The sequence below is a fragment of the Bombina bombina genome, chromosome 1, assembly GCF_027579735.1.
Source record: "Bombina bombina isolate aBomBom1 chromosome 1, aBomBom1.pri, whole genome shotgun sequence".
NCBI lineage: Eukaryota > Metazoa > Chordata > Amphibia > Anura > Bombinatoridae > Bombina > Bombina bombina.
The window spans coordinates 1,290,024,926-1,290,051,198 of NC_069499.1; the positions used below are offsets into that span (position 1 = coordinate 1,290,024,926).

The 26,273-nt window shown below is 38.7% G+C and overlaps 1 protein-coding gene across 1 annotated transcript in view; it reads right to left on the reverse strand.

The window, feature by feature from the left end:
- Positions 1 to 26,273, reverse strand: part of GPATCH1 (G-patch domain containing 1) — a 198,769-nt gene that overhangs the window by 167,655 nt on the left and 4,841 nt on the right. The window contains exons 4-11 of the mRNA XM_053701540.1: positions 25,376 to 25,536; positions 23,302 to 23,399; positions 22,534 to 22,592; positions 22,186 to 22,431; positions 20,703 to 20,850; positions 14,704 to 14,783; positions 8,531 to 8,747; positions 3,288 to 3,569 (exon numbers count right to left, since the gene is read on the reverse strand). Coding sequence (XP_053557515.1) covers positions 3,288 to 3,569; positions 8,531 to 8,747; positions 14,704 to 14,783; positions 20,703 to 20,850; positions 22,186 to 22,431; positions 22,534 to 22,592; positions 23,302 to 23,399; positions 25,376 to 25,536 — 1,291 coding nt within the window. The remainder of the gene's footprint in view (positions 1 to 3,287; positions 3,570 to 8,530; positions 8,748 to 14,703; positions 14,784 to 20,702; positions 20,851 to 22,185; positions 22,432 to 22,533; positions 22,593 to 23,301; positions 23,400 to 25,375; positions 25,537 to 26,273) is intronic.

The following is a 26,273-nucleotide window of genomic DNA, read 5'->3' on the forward strand; positions in this document are numbered from 1 at the left end:
CGAGGAAGTTTGGCGTTCTGACGGGACGCCATCAGATCCACTTCTGGTGTGCCCCATAGCTGAGTCAGCTGGGTAAATACCTCCGGATGGAGCTCCCACTCCCCCGGATGAAATGTCTGACGACTTAGGAAATCCGCCTCCCAGTTCTCTACCCCTGGGATATGGATTGCTGAGAGATGGCAAGAGTGATCCTCCGCCCATCGGATTATTTTGGTTACCTCCATCATCGCTAGAGAACTCGGTGTTCCTCCTTGATGATTGATATAAGCTACAGTTGTGATGTTGTCCGACTGAAATCTGATGAATTTGGCCGCAGCTAGCTGAGGCCACGCCTGAAACACATTGAATATCGCTCTCAGTTCTAGAATGTTTATCGGGAGGAGAGTTTCCTCCCGAGACCATAAGTCCTGTGCTTTCAGGGAGTTCCAGACTGCACCCCAGCCTAGCAGGCTGGCATCTGTCGTTACAATGAGCCACTCTGGCCTGCAGAAACACATTACCTGAGCCAGGTGGTCCTGAGACAACCACCAGAGAAGAGAATCTCTGGTCTCCTGGTCCAGATGCAGTTGAGGAGATAAATCTGCATAATCCCCATTCCACTGTTTGAGCATGCATAGTTGCAGTGGTCTGAGGTGTAGGCGGGCAAAAGGAACTATGTCCATTGCCGCTACCATGAGTCCGATTACCTCCATACACTGAGCCACTGATGGCCGAGGAATGGAATGAAGAGCTCGGCAAGTGATTAAAAGTTTTGATTTTCTGACCTCCGTCAGAAATATTTTCATTTCTAACGAGTCTATCAGAGTCCCTAGGAAGGAAACTCTCGTGAGAGGGAAGAGAGAACTCTTTTATATTCACCTTCCACCCGTGAGATCTCAGGAAAAAAAAAACGGTACTGTGCCTTTAAGAGAAAAAAAGATGCACAAACTCTGCAAAACAGTGTAAAAAAGCAGTAAACTTTACGAAATTTTTACAGTAGCATCATAAAGCCTTAGTAAGATTGCACAGCTAAACAAATAAATGATAAACCCCTTAATAAAATAAACCCCTTAATGTAAAAACCGGATTGACAAAACGTCAAAAACCGGTAAAACAACGTTGAGCACTTTGCCACAGCTCTGCTGTGGCGCCTACCTGCCCTTTAGGAAAGATTTGTGGGGAAAAAAACTTATTTTAAGCCCTCAAACACAGCAGGACCCTCTGGAGAAGCAGCTGGATGTCTCTGAGTAAAAGAAACTGCACAACTGAGGCGCGAAAATAGGCCCCTCCCACCTCACTCGCTGTTATGGGGCCTAAAAGAAACACACCAGAGTGTTTCTGAACTAGCCATGTGGGTTAATAACCCTTAAATAAGCCACAAAGACCCCTTAAAGTCCCTCAAAAAGCATTACTGGTATGTCACCAGTAACCAATGAGCCCTTTATGCAAGCTGAGCATTCCTACTAAGTGCTGAATACAGCTTACCCTTCCCTCATGGGGATATTGCCAGCCTTTTCTAGAATTATCAGTCTGTCTAGAAAAAAATAGACTGAACATACCTCAATGCAGCTTAGCATGCAAACCGTTCCCCCAACTGAAGTTTTCCTGTACTCTTCAGCCCTCGTGAGAACAGCAGTGGATCTTAGTTACAAAGTGCTAAGATTATCATCCTCCTTGCAAAAATCTTCATCCCTTTTCTGCCAGAGAGTGAATAGTACACACCGGTACCATTTAAAATAAACTTTTGCTTGAGAAAATAAAAACTAACATTTTTGTCACCACACTCACTTTACCCTTCCTAGCAGTTAAGCAGGCAAAGAGAATGACTGGGGGGGTGGAGCTAAGGGAGGAGCTATATAGACAGCTCTGCTGTGGGTGCTCTCTTTGCCACTTCATGTTAGGAAGGAGAATATCCCACAAGTATGGATGAATCCGTGGACTCGATACATCTTACAAGATGTCCCATACATATGCCCTTTTCAGGGCAATGGATAGATTAGGTTTATTAGTGTTAGGTTTTTTTTATTTTGGGGGGTGGGGGTGTTTTACTGAAGGGCTTTCTTTACATACCATTACTTGTATCATGTCATATAATTTACTTTTTAAAAAAGAATAAAATATGGTGAAAAATTGAAAAAAAAATACATTTTTTTACTTTTACTTGAAAAATCTTTTATTTTTCTAAAAAAAACAACTGCTAAATAGATTCAAAATTTTGTCCTGAGTTTAAAAACACTTCGTTTTTACATGCTTTTTTGCAAGTTATAGGGCTATAAGTACAAGTAGGACATTGCTGTTTCAAAATATACATTTTTAAAATGTATCAATAGTAACACTGTCACAAACATAATAATTGGCTGTTACTATCTGCCTCACATGCCTGGCAGATAGTAACAGCATTTTTTTTTCAGTGGAAGCAATCTCTGATCGCTCCCACTGCTCGTTTTAAGTCATGACGGTTCAGGACCGTCATCAGTCCTCAAGGGGTTAATTTAAAAGAGCTGTTAAACTTAGGGCAATGCCCTACAAAAAGCCCTTTTAAGGGCTATTGGTAGTTTAGCATTAGATTAGTGGGTTAGTAGTGTCATTTTTTGTATTTTTTATTGTAATGTAGTAATTTATTTTTAATGTAATTAAGGGGTTAATTTAGGGGGTGTTAGATTAGGGTCTTACTCATTAAATTAGTTTTTTGTGTTGTGGGGGTTGGTGGTGTAGGAGTTAATAGGTAAATTAGGTTTATTGCGGTCGGTTAGGTGTGTTTTTTTCATACTTATTGCGTGCGTTTTTTTTTTTTTTTTTCTTTTTATTTATACTTATTGCAGGCGTTTTTTTTTTTCTCTTTGTAATGCTCCGTTTGCCTTCGCTGCATTCCGGTGGATTCCAAAAATGGCAGGGTGGTGAAAGAATCCACTTTCCGCTGCATCCCGGTGGATCCTGAAAATGGCAGGGTGGCGAAAGAATTCACCTGCGGTGGATTCTTTCACCACCTTGCCATTTTCGGAATCCACCTGGATGCAGCGATTCTTTTGAATGCGCGCACAGCCAACATTCTGTTGGCTGCCTCGCGCTGCCAACATTCCTTTGAGGATGCGTGCGCAACTGCCGACGGACATTACAAACGCAATTATAGTTAAGATATACATACATACACCAGTTTAGAATGTGACAATTAGTATGAGAAAAAAAAATCAACAAGAGGCAGATTGATCCGATTATATCAAATCTGATCACAGTGTATATTAAAAATGTTTTTATTTTTCCCATTAACATGATCAAATGTAGTGTGATCAGTGTGACATGCTTTGTACCTTTCTCTCCTTTCTGAAGGTTCCTTATGTAGCTTTCATATCTTTGCTGTTTTTCTGGATTTTTCTCAAATGGTCGAAAATCCCCAGGTTGCAAAGAAATGGATAGCTGCTCTCCCAGGAATTTACTTGGAGCTTGCTCTGGAGATGAAGATTGAAAGCGACTCTTCAAGCACTCCTGTGCAAGGCTCTGTGCTTTTAGTTTTTGCTGCTCAACTGCCTGTTTCACATCTTTGATCCTTTCTCGATCTTTTTCTGACAGAAGTTCTAACACAGAAGAAGGACCTACTCCAAACAGCAACAGGGGTTGGGGGGGAAACATTTTGTTAAAAACGATATATAAAATTATAGAACAAATTCCATAGAAGAAAAAAAAGCTGCACTCTTTTAAAATAACAACGGTATATGCTTTTTATTTCCTTATTTTTTTTTTTATCATTTAAATAAAAAAGAAAAAGATTAGACAAAGCATTCTTGGTTACTGGGGACCACCAAGTTTGTACTCTTGAGCGGGTGGCATCCGATGTCTGCACCTTGGAGAAGAGATTGAGGTTTGGTGCTGTTTTGAATTCCTTTGTTTCTTTGACAGCACCCACAGTATGTGTACAAATAATGTTCAGAGAATCCAGCACCTAGGAGCAATAGGTGTGCAAAGTAAAGGGGCTCTACACAATCCCCCAAAGATAACAGCAAGTCCAGAAAATAGCTGCACCACCAAGGTTCCAAATAATCAAAGTATTTTATTGAGCCAGACTGCAAATTAACATGTATGACTAAGGACATCTGTCCGAAACGTTGTTGTTAATTTGCAGTCTGGCGCAATAAAATACTTATTTGGAACCTTGGTGGTGAGGCTATTTTCTGGATTCACAGTATGCGTACAGGTGTAGAAACAGTAGTGGGCATACTTGGGTACAAGCATTGAACCCTCAATACCTAAGAGAGTACATAGAAAGAAAACAGCCAACAATTAATTGCAGGGATATGAAACCAAAACGTTTCAGACAGAGCATACCATTTTTAAAAAAAAGTTTCCAATTTGCTTCTATTATGATATTGCTTCGTTCTCATGATATTCTGTGTTGAAGAGATACCTAGGTAGGCATCTGGAGCACTACATGGCAGGAAATGGATAACATTCTTGCAAAACTTCTGCCATTTAGAGCTCCTAAGAACACGTCCCTGATTTTCAACAAAAGATACCAAAAGAACAAAGAAAATTGATAATAGAAGTAAATGAAAAAGTTGATTAAAATCACATGCTCTCTGAATCATGAAGGTTTTTTTTTATTTATCCCTTTAAGTATTTACTTATATATGTGGTGGGGGGGTCCAAACAGCTACACAGAACAAAATGATATGTATGCAGTCAAGTCACATGGTGGCCAATTCAATTTAGAGGACAGCTGTCTAATGTGTTTGAATGAAGGTGTTACCACTATTTCACTATTACATATTATATTGTTTAATTTTCTATTTAGAATTTGGAAACATTTAAACACTTCAGAGCAAATATAAGTGAACATTCTGATGACCATATTTTAGTTGATATACAAGTGTAGTTTAAATTAAACTTTTTATCAACCTATTAAAGAGTGGGGTAGTTTGTACATCAAAGACTAAGTTTTCTCTTTGGCCATTGACTTGCTGTTTATTGCCGTCCTTAGCTCACATATCTGAACATGGTCATTAAAGCCATGCATTGCCATTTATACATGTCCGTGTGTTTATTAAACAGAACTTTCTGGAAAACGTTTTTGCAAATAGCCAAAAGTACTGATGGAATGTAATACCTCACCAAAAGCCAAACAAAGCACTTTGTATTTTAATGGACTACGAGAGACACCATAGTTTTAAGACACCATTATTTTTTATGTATATAGTGACTTTACATTAAAACTTGTTAACAAAACAAAAACAGTTTAACCATCTTTCTAGTAGGTCAAACAAAACATTTCATTAGTGTTATAAAATAGATAACCAATTGGCCACCTCTGTGTGAAATATTTGCAGTCCATTGTTTGGAACTAGTATTTGAATTTAGTGCTTATGCAGTAAGAGTAAAGATCTAATCAATTGGATACCCAATTCCAGTATATTTACATTACTGCTCCATGGCAATCATAGTTTAATGGACAGTAAAGTCAAAATGTAACCTTCATAATTCAGATAGAGAATGCAAATTTAAACAACTTTCCAATTTACAAAATGTATCAAACTTGCTTTGTTCACTTGGTATTTTTTGATGGAGAATACCTAGGTAGGCTCAGATAGCTGGTGGTTGGTGGGTGCACATATACAGTTAAAAGAAAAAGTTTGTGAAACCTTTGGAATTTCTTGGATTTCTGCATTGTTTACTCAAAACATGTGGTCTGATCTTCATATAAGTTACAGTTATTAGTTTAGTCAGATTGTGCTTGTCTATAAACACACAAACAATTGTGCTTTTCCATTTTTTTATTGAAGACATTAAGTAATCATTTACAATAGAGGCTGGAAATCGTGAACCCTTGAATTTAGTAACTTAAAGACCCTCCTTTAAGAGCAGCAACTTCCATCAAACATTTCCTGTAGCTGCTTATAGACTTGCACAACTGGAGGATATATTCTGGTCCATTCCTCCCTACAAATCTGTTTCAGTTCATCAATATTTCTTGTTGCCTTGATTGCACAGTCCTCTCCAGGTCATGCCACAGCATCCCAATTAGGTTAACATCAGGTCTCTGACTTGGCCATTCTTTAGTCGATTTCCTTGTGTGCTTTGGGACTTTGTCTTGGTGCTTCACCCAACCTCTCTTAAGCTTGAGGCCATGGACTGCTGCCCTGACATTCTGCAAAATGTTTTGTACACATATGAATTAATGGTTTCCTCATTGATGCAAGGCATTAGGCTCTGAGGCAGCAAAGAAGCCCCAAACCATGTACCCCCATGCTTCATAGATGAGATAAGGTTTTGGTGTGCAGTGTCCTTTTTCTAACACACACAGGTTTGTGCATTTTTGTCTTATCTGTCCACAGCACATTCCCAGAAGCATGGGTAAACATCCAAGTGGTTCCGGGCAAAACTTAGACATGCTATTTCTGGAGGCCTTTTTCTGTTACCCCTGGGTTCTTTCTCACCTCTTTCAGGATTGGCTTTTGTGCTCTTGGAGTGATTTTTCCAGGACACCCACTCCTAGGGACAGTTGCAAATGTCCTGAATTTTCTCTGTTTGTAGATAATTTGCCTTACTGTGTATTGATGAACACCCATGCTTTTGTAATCTTTTCCAATTTTGTGCATCTCTATAATATGTCTTCTAAGGTCCTGTGAAAGTTGTTGGGATTGAGGCATGGTTCCCACTAACCAATCTTTCTTGAGAACAGATTTGTCAGGCTGTGTGTGCCTTTGTTTAAAGGGCAGGGCACATGTGCAATTTACACTTTTAATCTCATCTCCTTAAAGAGCATGTAAACTTTCATGAATTAGTGCCCGGTTTTTCAAAATACAGGGGCACTTTCATTTATGAAAGTTTACATTGCAGCGTACTTTGCTTTCTCTTTAACAAAAGCCGGATTGGCAGTCCCCCGCCCACTTCTCATGCTGTACTTACAGAGCAATGACGTAACCAGGTTCCTCCAATCACGTTGTGGTCTCACAAGATGTACGCTCTGGAGTAAACGCCATGATTGGAGGAAGCCGGTTTCGTCATTGGTGATGTAAGTACAGAAGAGCTGCGGGCAGGGGACTGAAGAGAAAGGTATTTGTTAAAATACGCTGCAATGTAAACTTTTGAGGAATGAAAGTGCCCCTATTTTTTAAAAATTGTGCACAGATTCATGAAAGTTTACATTCACTTTAACTTGAAATGCCCAACTCCAAATATCATTTGGAGACGTTATTAACACAGAGGTTCACTTACTTTTTTCCAACTTGCACTGTGATTACTCTATGTCTACAATAAAAATCTGAAAAAGTACAATGGTTTGTGAACCACTAGTTTAGTCAGATGGAGTTTGTCTATAATTGTGAGTTAGATGAAGATCAGACAACATTTTATGAGCAATCAATACAGAAATCCAGGTAATTCCTTAAAGGTTCACAAATGTTTTTTGTACGATTGCTGTCCCTGGCTCACCAGATGTGTTCAGCTAGCTCTCAGTAGTGCATTGCTACTTATAAGCCTACTCTTCAACAAAGGATACCAAGAGTAAAAAGGAACTGTGATAACATAAGTAAATTGGAAAGTTGTTTAAAGGTGTATGCTTTGTCTTATTAATGTCCAATTAAAGGGATAGGAGTCAAAATTAAACTTGCGGAATCAGAGAACGAAACTTTAAGACACTTTTAAAATCACTTTAATTTTAAAAATGTGTTTTGTTCTCTTGGTATTTATTGTTAAAAATGAATACGCACATATCCTACACTAGTGGGAGCTAGCTGGTAATTGATGCATACATTTGTCTCTTGTGATTGGCTAACTTAATGTATTCAGCTAGCTGCCAGTAGTTTAATACTGTTCCTTCAGCAAAGGATAACAAGAGAATGAAGCATATTTGATAATAAAAGTAGATTTGAAAGTGGTTTAAAAATGTATGTTCTATCTGAATAATGAATTAAATGTATGGGGTTTCCTACCCCTTAAAGTTTAATCAAGCATTCCATGATAAATGCTAGCTTTCAAAAGCTAACTTTGGAGTGGCTGAACAAAAGTGGCTGCATTTTACCTCAGACTGCCAGTTAGTATGAAACCTGAAAATCTAAAGTAAATTAGTTTAGCAGATTCAGAGCACTACTTTGCATTAAAAGATCATTTGATGATGATCATTTGTGTTTTTGACTGAAGGCTATGTAACCATATTTAGAACAACATGACATAAAACTGACTGCAGTACTTAGGATTATAAACAATTTACTTAACTGGTAGTGTCTGAGAATTAATCAAGGGTGGGACTAAGAGAAGTGGAATAGAACGACTTATCACATTTTCAAAAGCCACATATATTTTAAAAGTGTAGCAACACTGCTTGACAAGAGGTGACCTTTATAGGTAGGTGCACGTTCAAGTCCCACATCTTAACAATAAATTAACATTCCAGCTTCCCTTTTATGTTGATATAAAAAAGGCACTTCAGCATTTTGCACAACTGCATAACAAAAACCAGAATTAAGTAGCATATTTTACATTCACTTCAATGTAATAATAATCAGTCTGCTGAACACGCAGCATAGTAATAAGGAATAAGTGTAAAGTGGTAACCACTGACCCTGAAGTGGCGTTTCTCCCAGCAACTCCCTTCTTTTGGAAGAATTAAGATGGTGTCTGCTTTGTTTTTGTGACTCGTCTGTAGGTTTTGAAGAAGCGGTTTGTGAAATGGTAAGCAATGCTTGTAGGGCCGGAGAATTTTGAATTGCTGGGGTCAATACAGGTCTGAAGTGGTGGACAGGACGGTAATCTCTTGGGAGCTCAGGTGGTGAATAAATCTAAAGCAACATAATAAGGAGTTAACTGTTATTGGTCTCGGCAAATATGATGATACTACTACTACAAAACACAAGTGTTGCTAACCAAATGACAGTGGCAAGCCTTGTCTACTTTAGTAACTAGTCCATATTGGCTGCTCCAAAGAAAATGAGTGTCAGAAGAATTTAGCCATTCAAAAACAAGTGTAGTAACTAGTTAAAATCCCAGGTAAATGCATCTCTTCAATGTGGTAAATATGAAAAAAGGTGTTTCCACTAACTTTAAAACAACAAAACATTAGTGAACCGTGATAGTCTTTTCTTATGCTAGGGTTTTACCTACAAAATTCATGCAACACACAAAAATCTGAATACTACCACCTAGCAATCATTAACAATATAGCATCATAGAAAGCTTTTAAGTCACATTAATAATCCAAATACAAAGCAGTGCTTTGAGGATTTCCCCCGTATTCATGCTAAGAGAGAAATCTTGAAATGTTGCTTTGTATTTGGATTATTTACGTGAAAAAAAAAAAAAAAAAAAAAGGATACTGTGCTGGTATACAATGGTTGTTTGGACCTATGTGTAAAACCTTTGGTAAAGATTCTCTATTTAAAATATATAGTTTTCCCTGGGGTAATGGAGAGAAAATTTTTTTAACTCATGTGAAAAACAAAAATTATGCTTACCAGATGAATTTATTTAATTCCGGGCATGGAAAGTCCACAACTTCATTCCAATTACTTGTGGGATATTCACCTCCTGGCCAGCAGGAGGAGGCAAAGAGCACCCCAGCAGAGCTGTTAAGTGTCACTTCCCTTATCCTTAACCACCCGGCCATTCAGGGAATTTAAAAAAAGAAGATAACACAAAAGTATAGAGGTGCCTGAGGTTTACACAAAAACTGCCGAATTAAGAATTAAGAACTTTTCTCCCAAAAGAAGCCTCAGCCGAGGCAAAAGTATCAAACTTGGAAAAAGGTATGCAAAGAGGACCATGTTACCGCCACGAAGAGGAGACAGCCCTAGTGGAATGAGCCGTAATTCTCTCAGGAGGCTGCTGTCCAGCTGTCTCATAAGCTAAACGGACAACGCTTCTCAACCAGAGAGAAAGAGAGGAAGAAGTTGCCTTCTGGCCCTTACGTTTACCAGAGAAAACAACAAAAATCCTTAGAGGCATGAAGGTAAAACTTTAGAGCATGCACAAAATCGAAGTTATGCAAAAGACGTTCCTTCCGTGAAGAAGGATTGGGACAAAAAGAAGGAACAACAATTTCCTGACTAATATTGGGATCCGACACTACCTTAGGAAGAAATCCCAGCTTAGTATAAAGGACCGCCTTATCCGCATGAAAAATAAGGTAAGGAGAATCACACTGCAGAGCCGAAAGTTCAGAAACTAAGCGAGTGGAAGAAATAGCAAGAACAAACAAATCCTTCCAAGATAACAATTTAATATCAACAGAATGCATCGGCTCAAACGGAGCCTGCTGCAAAACTTTAAGAACAAGGTTAAGGCTCCAAGGAGGAGCAACGGGTTTAAACACAGGCCTGATTCTGACCAGGGCCTGAACAAAAGATTGGACATCTGGTAAATCTGTCAGACATTTGTGCAAAAGAATAGACATTGCAGAAATCTGACCCTTCAGAGTACTGACTGACAAACCATTCTCCAGGCCATCCTGAAGAAAATATAAAATGCAAGGGATCCTCGCCCAACTCCAAGAAAAAACCCTTAGATTCACACCAATAAAAGGTATTTACGCCATACCTTATGGTAAATCTTGCGAGTAACAGGTTTACAAGCCTGAAGCATGGTATCAATCACCGTCTCAGAAAAGTCACGCCCAGCCAAAACTAGGCGTTCAATCTCCGAGCAGTCAGCTTCAGAGAATCTAGATTTGGATGGAGGAAGGGACCCTGAAGTAGAAGGTCCTTCCTTAGAGGCAACCTCCAAGGTGGGAGAGATGACATCTTGACCAGATCCGCGAACCAGATCCTGCAAGGCCATGCAGGAGCTATTAAAATCACTGATGACTCGTAGAAGGAGTGCAAATTGAGTTAACAGGTATGCCAGTGAGAAGTTCCAAGGAACTGCCAGCACATCTATCAAGAGCGGCTTGAGGATCTCTTGACCTTGAACCATACTTTGGAAGCTTGGCGATTTGACGAGACGCCATCAGATCCAACTCCAGAACTCTCCACCTGAGAGTTATCTCTGGAAACAACTCCGGATGGAGAGCCCACTCCCCAGGATGAAAGGTCTGTCTGCTCAGAAAGTCCGCTTCTCAGAATGCGAGTCACCTCCTTCATGGCTAAGGAACTCGAGTTCCTCCCTGGTGGTTGATGTAAGCCACTGAGGTGGTGATGTCCGACTGGAATCTGATAAACCGGACTAAAGATAATTTAGGCCAAGCTGTCAAAGCATTGAAGATGTTTATGGGAAGAGAAGACTCCTCCCAAATCCACAAGCCCTGAGCTTTTAAAGAGCCCCAAACTGCTCCCCAGCCTAATAGGCTGGCGTCCGTGGTCACAATCACCCAGGAAGGTCTCAGGAAGCATGTGCCCCGAGACAGATGGTCCTGCGAAATCCACCACGCGCGTCTTGTTAGGGGATCCAGATCTATCCTCTGGGATAGCTCTGAGTGGTTTCTGTTCCACTGACTAAGCATGCACAACTGCAGAGGGCTCAGATGGAACCGAGCAAAAGGGAATGATATCCAAGGAGGCTACCATCAGACCAATCACCTCCATGCTTTGGGCCACTGATGGACGAACAGAAGACTTGAGAAAAAGGCCAGAAGTTTGGATTTTCTGAAAAATCTTCATTGATAGTCTATAATTGTTCCCAAGAAACACACTCTTGCGTCTGGTACTAGGAAACTCTTCTCCAGATTCACTTTCCACCCATGGGAACGTAGAATAGTCTGTATGAGATCTTGCTAGTTGAAAAGAAGATGATTGAACTAAGATGTTGTCCAGGTAAGGCGCCACCTCTATTCCTTGAGATCTGACTAAGAGTGCCCCCAGAATCTTTGTGAAAATTCTGGGAGCCGTAGCAAGACCAAAAGGAAGGGCAACAAACTGGAAGTGCTTGTCCAGGAACCCAATCCTCAGAAGCTGGTGATGATCCCTGTGAATGTGGACATGAAGATACGCGTCCTTCAGGTCTATGGTCGTTATGAATTAACCCTCTTGGACCAAAGGAAGGATGGAACAAATAGTTTCCATCTTGAAGGACGGAATCTGTTGAGAAACCTTAGGTCTAAAATGGGAAGGAAAGTTCCCTCCTTTTTGGGAACCACAAAGAGATTTGAATAGAATCCTTGACCCTGCTCCTCTACAGGAACTGGAACAATTACTCCCATGGAAGATAGGTCCTATGCGCAGTTTAAGAAGGCCTCTCTTTTCACATGGTTTGCAGATAACCTTGACAGGATAAATCTGCCCCTTGGAGGGCAATATTTGAATCCTATACTGTAACACTGGGATACTATGTCCACAGCCCAAAGATCTGGGACATCGCGTATCCAAGCCTGCCGAAAAAGAGAAAGCCTGCCCCCCACTTGATCAAAAACTGGATCGGGGGTGGACCCCTCATGCTGATTTAGAATCAGTGGAAGGCTTCTTGGTTTGCTTCCCCTTATTCCAAGGTTGACTGGACCTCCATGTGGTCTTAGACTGCGAAGATACGAAAGGAACGAAAATTAGAATTCTGGTGACCCTTAGGTCTATTCTTCTTGTCCTAGGGTAGGAAAGATCCCTTTCCACCCGCAATCTCAGAAATGATCTCTGCCAGACCAGGACAAAATAATCTTACCTTTATAAGGTAAAGATAGAAGCTCGGACATGGACGTTACATCAGCCGACCAAGATTTTAACCACAGAGCTCTGTGAGCTAGAATAGCAAAGATAGACATCTTGGCTCCCAGTCTAATCACTTGCATGCTGGCATCACAAATAAAAGTATTGGCCAGTTTAAGAGCCTTGATCCTCTCTTGGATCTCCTCTATAGTAGTCTCCGCTGAAATTGGCTCAGACAAGGCATCGCACCAATAAGATGCTGCTCCCGCAACAGTAGCAAAATTGGCTCAGACAAGGCATCGCACCAATAAGATGCTGCTCCCGCAACAGTAGTAATACTTGCAGCAGGTTGCTACTGCATTCCCTGATGAATATACATCTTCTTTAAGTAAGCCTCTAGCTTCGTATCCATGGGATCCTTAAAAGAACAACTATCCTCTATAGGAATAGTATTTCTTTTGGCTAGAGTAGAGATAGCTCCCTCTAGCATAGGCACAGTGCGCCAAGAGTCACAAATGGAGTCAGCAACAGGAAACATTTTTAAAAAAACAGGGGAAGGGGAAAAAGGAATCCCTGGTTTATCCCATTCCTGAGCTATAATTTCCAACATACGGTCTGGAACTGGAAAAACTTCCACAGATGAAGGAACATCATAAACTCTATTAAGCTTACTAGATTTCATAGGGTTGACAGCGACAGAAAAGTCAGAGTTGTCCAAAGTACAACCTCCTTCAAAAGTAACCGGAGGTGTTCAAGTTTAAATCTAAAATTAACTTCTTCAGATTCTTCAGAATTTTTCCCTAATATGTCAGAGTCTGAGATCTCACCATCAGAAGCTACTGAGGTATCCTCCTCCTCAGACAATTGGGAGAGGTTGACCAGCGCAGATTTAGTGGGGTTAGAAACCTTACCAGCAGAAATATTTTAAGATATCCTCTTACGCTTACCCGAAGCAGGGAAAGCAGATAAAGCTACGGATACTGCAGAAGTTATCTGTGCAGCAAAATCTCCTGGCAAATAAAACACCCCCAGGAGGGTGAGAGGAAACGCCAAGCACTGTATGTGAAACCATTAAGGCTTGGGACGTTTGTGGAGAGAGCTGAGGCATATCATGAACAGCATTATCCTGAGAGACATTTGGCTCTGAAGGAAGTAATTTGTCTTTAAATTTTAAAGTCTTAAATAAACATAAGGAACACAATTGCATAGGTAGCACAATTGGAGCCTCCAAAAAAAGTAAACATTTATCGAAAACCATAGAAGAATCTTGTTATGTATCCATTATTACAGAACCAGTTCCCACTAATAATGACTAAATAGAAAAATTAAATTTTTATATTAAGTATATATACTTAGTCATACAGTCGAAAAACATAAAAAAATGTAGGAAATAAAAGCTTGAAAAGTTGCTTAGGAAAAAAAGAAATCTCACACTTCTAAACCCTCAGTCTGACTGAGGCGTCCTACCGTTCCGGTAATTTATCTTCAATTAAAAAGATAGATTTTGTCCCAAATAGATCCACTTGAGGATTTAACTTTTAAAGTGCTGCCCTTCAGTACGTAGAAGGCAAAGGCACTTACCTGTGGATCCAGCTGCAGGGCCAAAAACAGCTACTTAGGTGTGACAGGCACTCCACTCTCTGTCAGGGACCTGTAGTAAAAGAAAGAACAGAGTAAACAACCCTGGCTTTCTAAAAAGGGGTAGCAAAGGTGTTAGAAGTAAAGCAAGGACTACTTTGCCGCCTTCTAACTGCTAAAAGCCACCACTACTCTTTCTTAAGAGATTGACGAGGACACAGCTAGACCCCAAACCTTGTTTGCAGGTAAAATTACCCATTAAAGGATTAAATCTTCTCAGACACTCATCTTCGCTATCCACCCAAACATAGAGGCAAAGAATGACTGGAGGTTATGGGCCAGAAGGTGAATAACCCACTAGTAATTGGAATGAAGTTGTGGACTCTCCATGCCATAAGAAAGAAAATAGGTTTTCTACCACGAGAATTTGAAAAAAAATCAATAAAAACATCAAAAGAAACCTGTGCAGAATCAAGATTTAAATGGACTCCACGGCTAGTAATGTGTTTTGTAAATGGTTATATTGTGGCACCTTTTTTTCTAATCTCAGTAAACTCTTATTTTAAATACACCATCAAAGAGCAAATCTTACCTTTTTAGGTGGAGTAGATTCTGCAGTTTTACAAAAGCCATCCAATATTTTTGCAGTATACTGAAGTGATTTCACATGCTCTGGGGAAAAAAAGTCACAGGATTTATAAGGAATAGTAATGTTATTTTAAACATACTGAATCTTCCACATACTCTGGAAATAAAGGGATATTAAGCATTTTTTAGAATTAGTATTACTATTATTATTCATACATATAAACCCCTCAGTAACATTACACACTACTAAACCTTTGTCATGTATTCTGCCCTCACTATTCACTCTGCTCAAGCCCTACTCTTCCTCCTGTATTGCCTCACAATCCCATCAAGAAGACTTTTGTAAAAAAAATTAAAAAAAAATAAACTTATACTTGTAATTTCCTGAGTTCAGGATAAGAGGGAAAGAGAAGCAGGACCACGGGGCAACACTGGACCAGGAATAATGATTCCTGTATATTCAGATTAGATATACAGATACTGTAAATAAAAAAAAAGTGTCAGTCTACCTTAAAGGGATTGTAAAACACTGAAAACAGTACACTTTTGTGCTCGCATGGTCCCAAAAAGAGTAAAAAAAGATAAAGTTGAATTTCAACAGTATTGTAAAATTTCAAATGTAGTGTAAAACTAGTTCCCCCTTAAGATGTTTCCAATGACTTGAATCCTTCATGTTTTTGTTCGTATATAAAATAGTTAATTTTGCTGATGTTCCCAAAAACATGCCCATATAAAAAAATTTTTATATTATATTATATTTATATTTATATATATATATATATATATACACACATACATATATATACACACATACATATATATATATATATATATACATACACACACATATACATATATATACATATATATATATATATATATATATATATATATATATATATATATATATATATATATATATATATATATATATATATATATATATATATATATATATATATATATATATATATATATATATATATATATATATATTACACACACACACACACCAGAAGTGGATTGAGAATCACTCTCAGTTCTAGAATGTTTATAGGGAGAACCGACTCTGACTGAGTCCAAAATCCCTGAGCCCTCAGGGAGTTCCAGACAGCTCCCCACCCCAGAAGGCTGGCATCTGTTGTCACAATTTCCCAAGCAGGCCTGCGAAAGCAGGTTCCCTGGGATAGATGATCCAGAGACAAACACCACTGAAGAGAATCCCTTGTCTCCTGATCTAGAGTTATTAGAGGAGACAGGTCTGTATAATCACCGTTCCATTACTTGAGTACGCTTAGCTGTAGAGGTCTGAAATGGAACCGAGCAAAAAGGGATGATATCCATTGTCGCCACCATCAGACCAATTACCTTCATACATTGATCCGAAGGTCAGAGAGTGGACTGAAGTGCACGACAGGTATGTAACCCTAGTGATTCTGACCTCTGTTAGAAAATCTTTTTATCAACGGGGAATCTATTATGATCCCTAGAAAGCTTACCCTTGTACTTAAAAAAAAAAAAAAAGTTCCTTGTTTCTAAGATTTATTGTCCGCTCATGAGTACACAGGAAGAATAATACCAGGATAGTATGGGATCTGGCTTGTTGAAATGATGGCGCTTGAATTAGAAAGTCGTTCAGAGATGGCGCCAGTCCAATGTCCTGAGGTCTAAGAACCGCCCGAAGAGATCCCAGCACCTTTGTAAATAATCTTGGAGCAGTGTCCAGGCCTAAAGGTAAGGCCATGAACTGAAAGTGTTTGCTAAAATGCAAACCTTAGAAACATGTAATGGCCCCTTCGAATGGGAACATGTAGTTATGCATGCTGTAGGTCCACTGTAGTCATGAACTGACCTTCTGAAATCAATGGTAGCATGGAACGTGCAGTGTCCATCGTGAGGACGGAACTCTAGAAATTTGTGTAGACTCTTGCGGTCCAAGAGAGGTCTGAAGGTTCCCTCTTTTTCAGGAACCACAAACAGATTAGAGTAAAAAAAAAAAACCGACCCTGTTCCTGTGCTGGAACAGCAATGATCACTCTACACAACGTAAGAACGCTTCTCCTTGTATCTGATCTGCAGATAATCTAGAAGGAAGGAACCTGCCGATAGGGGGAAAATCTCTTAATTCCAATTCATACCCCTGGAACAATCTCAGGCTCCTTGGTTTGCTTGGGCTTCCAAGAAAAGTTGGGCCTCCATGCAGACTTAGGCTAGTCCTGCTTAGCAGAGAAAGATGAAACAATTCCCATGGTATTCCGAAAGGACCAACAATCAGACTGCCGTCCCTCTTAATCATTCTATCCTGCGGGAGAAGATGGCCCTCCTTTCTCAGGATATCAAAACTGATCTGTAGAGCAGGTCTGAACAAGGTCTTACCCTTGTAAGGAATAATAAGAAGCTTAGTCTTAGAAGACACAGCCATAGACCAAGACCGTAGCCATAAGGCCCTACGGGCTAGAACCCAAACTCCTATTACCCAGTTGAAGACAAGCAAATAAGCGTCTGTAATAAAGGCAATAGCAAGTTTCATAGCCTTTATCTTGTCTTGTAACTCCCTTAAGGGAGTCTCCTACAGTTTAAAATGTGTTTCATGTCACTTTGTATGTATTGGGTACTTGTAAAGTGCGGCTAAACACCCGTAAGTGTCTCAAGACGCTGCTCATATTATCAACCTCAGAAGGATGAAAGGCTGAGAGGACCTTGCTGGGGATCAAACCTACAACCCTTGGGTTGCTACAGACTTAGCCAAAGTGCCTGAGCATGCCGAGTTATTTGTCTGGCCCCCAGTGTCTAAGCAGTCGTCAGCTACCTGACCGGCTATATGCATGTATGTGAGTGATGATACCATCCTAAGTCACAAAGGAGGACAGAACAAAAAAAAAAGTTTCAAATCTGTTAATAAAATTTTCACACCAAAAATTGTACTGTCTCTTTAAAATATAAAAGAGCATCTTATTTCTGTCATGCAGAACCAGAGTAATATTAATATAAAATTGCTGTAACCAGACATTGGTAAGAACCTCAAAGCAATGTCTAAGCAAGGAACCGCAGAGTACTGCCAGTAGGCAAACAATAATTGCAGACACTATAGGTAGAAAATGTGGAAAGGATTGGCCGGTGACACCAGACAAAAATAAAAATCAATAAAGTATCAAATAAAAGGGACCCCACAAAAAAACTGTACAGTTTCTTTAAATGTTAAAAGGGCAACATTTTTCCTTTTTAAGACTTTGCAATAAATAGAGCCAAAACCGCATAAACACCATTGCTAGTTTAGCAATACCCCTCAGTAGAATGCCCCTCTAAGTAGCATGAACCTCAATCGGGGCACCACCGCAACACAAAGACTGTATAAGGATCTTTTTGTGTGTGTTAGAGTACATTTGCGTCTCATACAGGGGAAAAAATCTCCTAGGATCCTTATCAAAACGATCCATAACGAGAGGGGAAACAGGGCACGATACTCCATAATAACACTGTGTGTAGACATAATGCAGCTCCCGGCCGGTATGTAGAACTACTGAACCGCCGGGAAATGAGTATAAGTGTGGGTTCAATGTAAAAAGACTCCTGCAGGACCGCCCTTCATGGGCGTACACAGAATGCACTATACAGTCATTTCCCGGTCGGTACGTAGTACCTTTATTGAACCGACGTGAGATGAGCAACAGTGTGAGTATACACGCAACAGATAACACCTAGGCACAAAAAGGCACGCAATTGAAAGGAACGCCTCCAAGTACCGCCCTTCATGGGCGTATCAGAAGCTAGGCCTGTAACCAACTCCCGGTCGGCATTTTGTTCTGTAACCGCCGGGAGATAGATAAAGCACATAATAAAGTGAAAAAAGGCGCTAACAGTCCCCAAAACAATTTTATGTCACGAACAACATACTTTGTTAAACCAAGTGTGGGTGCCCTTATTTTAAAACATAGGGAAGAAAATTGGCCCTGAGTCAAATATCCCGTCTAGGGGAATAATAGTCCTCTCCCAGGCGGCATGTAGTGAATTAAACCGCCGGGAGGTTAGGTCTTCTTAAAAGGTCATACATGTGCTGTCCAAAGCAGAACATACCTGAGTGAAAAACCCATCTCTTTCTCTAAGGGCTTGCAATCACAATAAGAGTGGCCACATTGCAGTTCTTCTCTAAGGGCTTTTATCGGCCCAGAAATAAAAATGGCACTTACCTCCCCCATCTGCCGACAGCAAAGGCAGCTCCCAGGTGTGTGAAATCCTACTGCTCACATGGACCTGAGGACAACAAAGGGAAATACTGAGCCAAATCCCTCAGATTTTTCCCTGAATAGGGCAGCAACAGTACATGGGAGGCGCAGTGAGAATTATGTCCCACCAGTTCCCATTGCTTCAAAGCCACCAAATGCTTCTCTTTTGTTATGGAAGAGACTGATTTGGTCTAGGCTACACCCTAGCACAAAGTAGCACTCAGTGGTACCACTTTAGAAAATAATAAACACTTGATTGAAGAATCTTTACTAACACCTCACTTTGCCATCTCCTATCTAACTAACACAGGCAAAGAGAATTACTGGGTTGCAAGGGAAGGGAGGAGCTATTTATACAGCTCTGCTGTGGAGCTCTTTGCCTCCTCCTGCTGACCAGTAAGTAAGTAAGGATGAAATCCGTGGACTCAACGTATCTTGTAAAAGAAATTGGTATTTAGACACACAGAGAATTAACGAAAACTCAAGAAGTTCATGTAGCAAGTGTGCAACCCGAACGGGCACACACATGAGGGAATATGTCATTGCAAGTAGTCAGGTTTTTCGCTATGTTTTACCAATCAAAATCCATGCGAGCAAAGTTGCAAGCAACAGCTAGTATCGATATATACATACACACACACATATACATGTGTGTTTTTTGGTGGGCAATGAGTCGAAATAATTAAAATATAATAAGACTAAAAAGAAAACTTTTTCAAAGCAAGTATTTCAAAGACCTAAAATTATCAGTAATTGTAAACTACATTTTTGGCTAGCTGAGGTTGAGCAAACACATATACATTACAAACACATATTCAGTAATGGCAGAGCTCCCTTGTGCTGCCCACAACTATACAAACATAACGATGGCACACCTTTATTGATTCAAGTACTTGGCACAATGCAGAAAAAAATTAGACTGCATCAAAAGATATCAGGGGAGGGAACAAAAGAACTTAGCGACTGAAAAGTGTCCAGGCTTTATATGGAAAAACAATGGAAGTACAAAGGGAAAAACCCCAGCACCCCACCCAGATTAACAAAGCACAACACACACTACCACCCAGAAAACTGAAAGACATGCGTTTTGGTGATCACTCCTTTATGTAACACAAGCAATAAAATTGTTTAAATGTATAAATCATGAAAACATAAGATGATATTCTCAGACTGCAGAACAGTATTTGTATTGTAAATGGCCAACACCTAACAGTATTAATAAAAGTTTTAGTTTGTGAGGAATCTTGTAAAAGGGTCAACTGAGATTAAATATAAAATGTTTACTGTACTATAAAGTGAGCTCTCCTTTTATACTATTTGTGCAAAACAATGTAACATTCATTTTATAGGACCTTTAAATAAAGTAGAAATGCATAACAATAAGACTGCAATAGCACTTACTCTGAATTTTAAATGAGTAATACATTTTTTTTCTGACAAATTGATTTACTGCCATTGCCCCTCCCCCTGTGAGTGCCATTAGCCAATCACAAACACATATAAAGTATAAATTGTAAACAGAGTGCATATAAAAAGATTTTTGGAATTGCTTGCTCTATTTTAATCAGTGAAGTATAATTTTGGCTTTAATGTCCCTTTAACAAGATTTTTTTCACATTACAGAGGAGATGTATAACTGTGTACTATGGGAGACGGGAATCAATTAATCTATTAAGCAAAAGTACAATTAATCTCTATGCCTTCTTAGCTTTAATATTACCTTTTGTTTTTGCGTTGTTAATTAAAAAAAAAAAAAAAAGAAGGACATGACAGTCATTACCTTTGTTATTCTTGTATTCCTTGGGAGCAGTCCATCCAAAAAGCCCATCACCACTCTCCTCCTCTCTTACAACTGTATCATATTTGGACAGTGAAACTGTCCCATATATATCATCATCTTCATCTTCCAGGGCACCTACACCAAAAGCCTAAGGTAGAAAAGGTAGGTAGTATAATGTTCATTTTTTCCCCATAGTGTGATCAATTTATCCTAATTTTGCTTTTTGTTTTTTTTAAAGCAAAAGATAAAATGGATGTCCTATTTTGGACATGCAAGTTAAATATATTTTTTAATCTAAAACCATAATTTAAAAAGTCTGAAAAATACAGGTCTAGAAATTCCCAGTGATCTTTTTTTTTTTTTTTTTTTTTAAATGCAATTATTGGTCAACTATTACATAAATTGGCCAATGAATGTACACAAACCCTGAGCATATTTAGGTTTTCTTCCACCCTCTTCCTCAATTTATCTGTTTGCCTAAAATATAAACCAAAGGTCATTGCAAATAGGAAATGCAATAAAGAGGTAGTGGAACGTATTGCATTGTAGACAAAAGGAGTATAAAAACTTTATTATATTTTTCTAGAAATGTTTTTGTTTTTGATTGGTAGAGAGCAAGGCCTCCACATTTCCCCACAGCATGAGAGGTTGCCCTGATTTTGAAGATATACCCCCCTGTCCTTCTCTCTTATTTTGTTTAGATTTTACAAATGAAACCTGGGACTGTCCAAACCTCACCAAGATTCCATTCCAGTTCTCAGATCTGGAAAGCCCACACATTGTCAGACAAAAATGACAGGAAAAGGGGGAGCGTATTGTAAAGTTTTTACACTACACATAAATGGCAAATGATAGCCTAAATTTCTATTTCATGATTCAGGTATAAATTTTAAGCAACATTCCGATTTATTTCTATTATCAACTTTAATTCTTGGTATCCTTTTTTGAAGGAGCAGCAATGCATTACTGGGAGTAAGGTGAACATATCATGTGAGCCAATGACGACAAGAGGCATATATGTGCAGCCACCAATCAGTAGCTAGTTCCTGAGCCTACCTAGGTATGATTTTCAACAAAGGATACCAAGAGCACAAAGTAAATTAGAGAAAAGAAGAAAATTGGAACGTTGGTTATAATTGCACACTATCTGAATCATGAAAGTTTATTTTTGACTTACCTGCCCCATGCACTGGATGGTTGAAAGGTGGAGAAATAAGCAATAAAGTTTAAATTCCTGAAGCATAATACTGATATGGTTAAAACATGCCTAAATAAAACCTGTAATTGTGGGAAAGGGTCAGCTAAAAACTTGTGAACCCACTAACAAAAAGCATTAATGTGAAAAATACAGGTGGTTTGCCGAACAAATAACCCACAGTTGATCATAAAGGGCTATGCTTGTAAGGAAATCTAGAATTAAGCATTCAAGTTCTGGAGAATGACAACATATAATAAATGCAAGATAATTTAAACAAATATTTACCTGTCCAGATATTCCAACTTTTCTACCCTTGCTGTGCCGCAAATCACCGAGAAGGTTGCTGGTCCTTTCAGATCCATCAGTGAATAGGTTGACGCGTGAGTCAAAAGAACCAAACAATGCTTGCCGAGGATCTAGGCCTCTGTAGCCCAAACCGTGAACATTATCTTTTACGGCAAAGTCAATAGGGATCACATCTTTGGGGGCAAATGTTACATTCTCAGGCAGGTATTCATCATCATCATCTTCCTGCCATAAAACAAATTCACATATTTCTTGCTCACACACACAATACATTTTTTTTTAAAGAAGGCAATATCATCTTAGGACTTCAATGTGGGACATACATACCTCTGATTCCTCAGAACCTGCTCGGGGTAAGGCACATCCGTACAATTTGACTCCACTTTCTGGAAAAAGTGCAGAAAGAAAGAAAAAAAAAAAACATAAATCCTATAACAACTGGTAGCATTATGTTATTACTGGAATTTGGAAATTAAAAACATTTTCCACAGCTAAACTAAACTGCTCACAGTTTTTAGAATTCATAAAATGTAATATATCTAGGTTAGATTTTCAAAGGACATGACATTGGCATTTAAATAAATTTAAAAAGAACAGATGCTTTTAGGATACGAACATTTCTTTTTTTTGGGAGATAAAAAAAAAGTAAGCAGATTGCTCATTGGTTGATAAGGACAACTCTCTCAACTCTGTTGGTGGTATAAGACCTAAATAATCATGACAACAAGAAGTTGTTTTATTCAGTACAAGAAAATGTTATCTAAATGAATGGCTGACAATGTACGAATGTATTGGCCCTTTAAGAGATGCAAATATAAGTGAGATATTTATATTTCATTTAAATTTTAACAGCATCTCAGAGAAGAATTTGAACACTATTTCAACCTAGATGTAAACTTAATTTGTTAAGCACTAAAACAAACCGCTAATTTTAAGTATGCTCTATAAGCATTTTCTTATCTTCTATAATTTTTTATAATGCTCATATATCCAGTAACAATGCACACTGTGCTTGCTGGGAATGCTAGCAATTCAGCTGTTCCACCCAGAGCATTCCATTTCTCTATTACGATGTCAAATTCCAGCTTCACATACCAGGCTTCTGTTTACGTGCTTTCCTTTTTGTGCGAGGCCCCACTCCTTGTCCTTCTTTCCAGCCCATTTGGCGTAACAACTGAACACCAATCGTTATCCTGCCCATAACACAAGTAGTAAAACACAGTAAAAAAGGGTGATCTTTTATTTTATAGGGTTCATAAAAGATAAGAGCCACTTGCTCCACCCAGTTTTCAAAGGATTATTAGACTTTATGTAGCGCTGCTGTCCTATTAATTTAACAGTTTTATCAGCTTTAAACTTTATATTATTTGTCTTGTCCTTAAACCATTACTTATTCTTGTACTTATACATTGAGAGATATATTATGCAAAGGGTGTTTAACCCCTTGTGCCTATTGGATGTAGGTAGTACGTCAAAGGGTACTTTGCTCAGCGTACCCTGTTGACATAGTACCTATGTCCAACCTTCTGCCTCATGCTGCGGTCCCGGCTGTCAGCTGTGACAGCTAAGACCGCAGCCAGAGGCAGAAAGCATAAGCTTTCATATGGAAAGGAAGCGATGATCGTGCTCTCTTTACTATATAAAAACAGATCGCCCATGCAGACAGTGACACACTGTGTCACTGTCCATCAGCTTGCGGTGTTGTCGTGGGAGATAAGGGAGGTGGGCAGGCAGTGCATAGCAGGAATCACTACACAAACATATTTTTTATTAATAATAAATGGGAAAAAAATATTCTATAACATGGGTACTGGCACCTAGTGAGAGGGGGGAAGGATACATAAATATTTTTTTATTTTTTTAAAAAGCACTAAAAATGCACACTGGCAGACTGTCAGTACCTAAGATGGTTGTGACCAGTGGGGGGAGAGGGAGAGAGGAGAGCTGTTTGGGAGAGATCAGGGGGTGGGAGGTGTCAGATGCAAGGGTAATTTCTGAACAAAGGGGACCACAGAGAAGCTTTTACAACCATTTGTCTTATGACTGCAGTAGTTGTGTATAAATAATTTCAGTGAGAACCCAAAGTTCGTGAAAAAGTTACAATTTTTTTTAATATGATCACATTTAGCGGCGAAACAGTGGCTTGAAATAGACCAAAATGGGCCTGGATCAACACCTTGAGTTGGCTACTAAAAAAAATATATCGGTATACCACTGCAGTAGATTATGCACCAACTTCATTGGACAGTTTCTGATGTTTATGGTTCCAAGCTTCATCTTAGTAAACATTTTTCACAGATAATTTCTTCTGGTAATTTTATAATAAAATGCATTTTAATAAGATAATTTTTTTCTCCTATGTTAAAAGTAGAAATGGACCGATGGAACCTTATTTCTCAATACCCTATTACTGCGCCTCAATACTCATTGCATCAAATTTTCCTGTATATACTTAAAGGGGCAGGAAACACAAATGTTTTCTTCCATGATTTGGATAGAACAACTTTTAAATTTACTTCTATTATCAAATTTGCTTCTTTCTCTTCTTATCCTTTGCTGAAAGAACAGCATTGCACTATGGCAGCTAGACAAACATCTAGTTAGCCAATAACAAGAGACAAATGTGTGCAGGCACCAATCAGCAGCTAGCTCCCACTGTGTATTATTTTTCAACAAGGGATACCAAGAGAATGAAGCACAATTGAAAATAGAAGTGAAGTTAAAAGTGTCTTAAAATGACATGCTCTATCTGAATCATGCAAGTTTAATTTTGACTTTCCTATCCCTTTAATGCCACAGGGGTTATCAAGTTATTACAATAATCAAGGGCCTACCTTTAGTCCAATATAGAGAATAGCAAATATTTTCTAAGAGGCAAAAAAGTAACACTATGCATTAGTCTATTTCACATATAAGATGCCTTCATCATTTTGTGTAATTTTAACATTTCTAAAGATCTCTAATCGGTAGTAGCTATATTACAAAACAAAAAGCTATATAATTGTAAAGCAGTTACATTTGAGATTAGCCCTAATTTAGAAACTAAATTATATCTACTGAAAAGGAAAACTTAACACTGGAAACTAGTTAGTTAGTGTCAGGAATATCATTCAAAACAATTGACATTTTTTCCAAACAAAGTAGAATTCTCAAAGCTTTTTTCTCTTACTTTGCTGGTGCTATTAAATCTTCCAGAATTGTTGCTCCAGGTATAGGTGTAGTCACTGATGCGAGCTCTCTGGCCTTTTCCTTTATGCTGTCTTTGGTTTTTGATGCAAAATCATCTGTGGTCATAATTTCATTTGGTGCTATTCCAAATTCCCCAAGATCCTGAATATAAAAATAATATGGCAAGACATTAGCGTGGTAAGGAAGAATTCAAACAGAGCGTAAACGCCACTAAGCAGTGGGTTATACATAACAGAAATCCTTGTAATATGTATTATTCATCATTTTAAAATGATTTTATCTTTTATTTCTACTTTTTTAATTTAATTTTGCAGGGTCTATTACTTCCTGTCACAGCCCCACAGGAGGGACATGGTCTCTACAGGAAAGCAAAGGAGTAACTTTGCCTTTGAAGTAGTTGCTAGTAGACACTTGCAATAGATGCAGTTTCTTGCCCATGCTCATTAGAGGACTTTAACTGCAAAATTTACAGGACACTAGAAGATAAGCTCTGTTATATCAGCTCCTTTATCTAGCTGCCGGCAGTCGCTACACTGAGAATTTCAAAGTGCTCATTTAGCAAGAAAACAAGTACGTTGTTTCTGTTTAACACAATCTCTTTTTATTTTTACTTTGATTTAACATTTTATTTTGTTAACTAAAAGAGCACTGTTTATGTCCCTTTAAGAAGTAACTAGGATTAATTTATAGGGGGGGGGGGGAAATGTAAATGTAGTATAGTAATTACTGAAACGTGACAGAAAAGCCAGCTCTGTGAGTTGAAGTGAACTAGGACTATTGTACTAGCCACGCACGCATCTAAAGTAATATAAAAGGGACAGTAAACACCTTGAGATTTTTAAATAAAATGTTTAGTTATGCATAAGGAAACAACTATG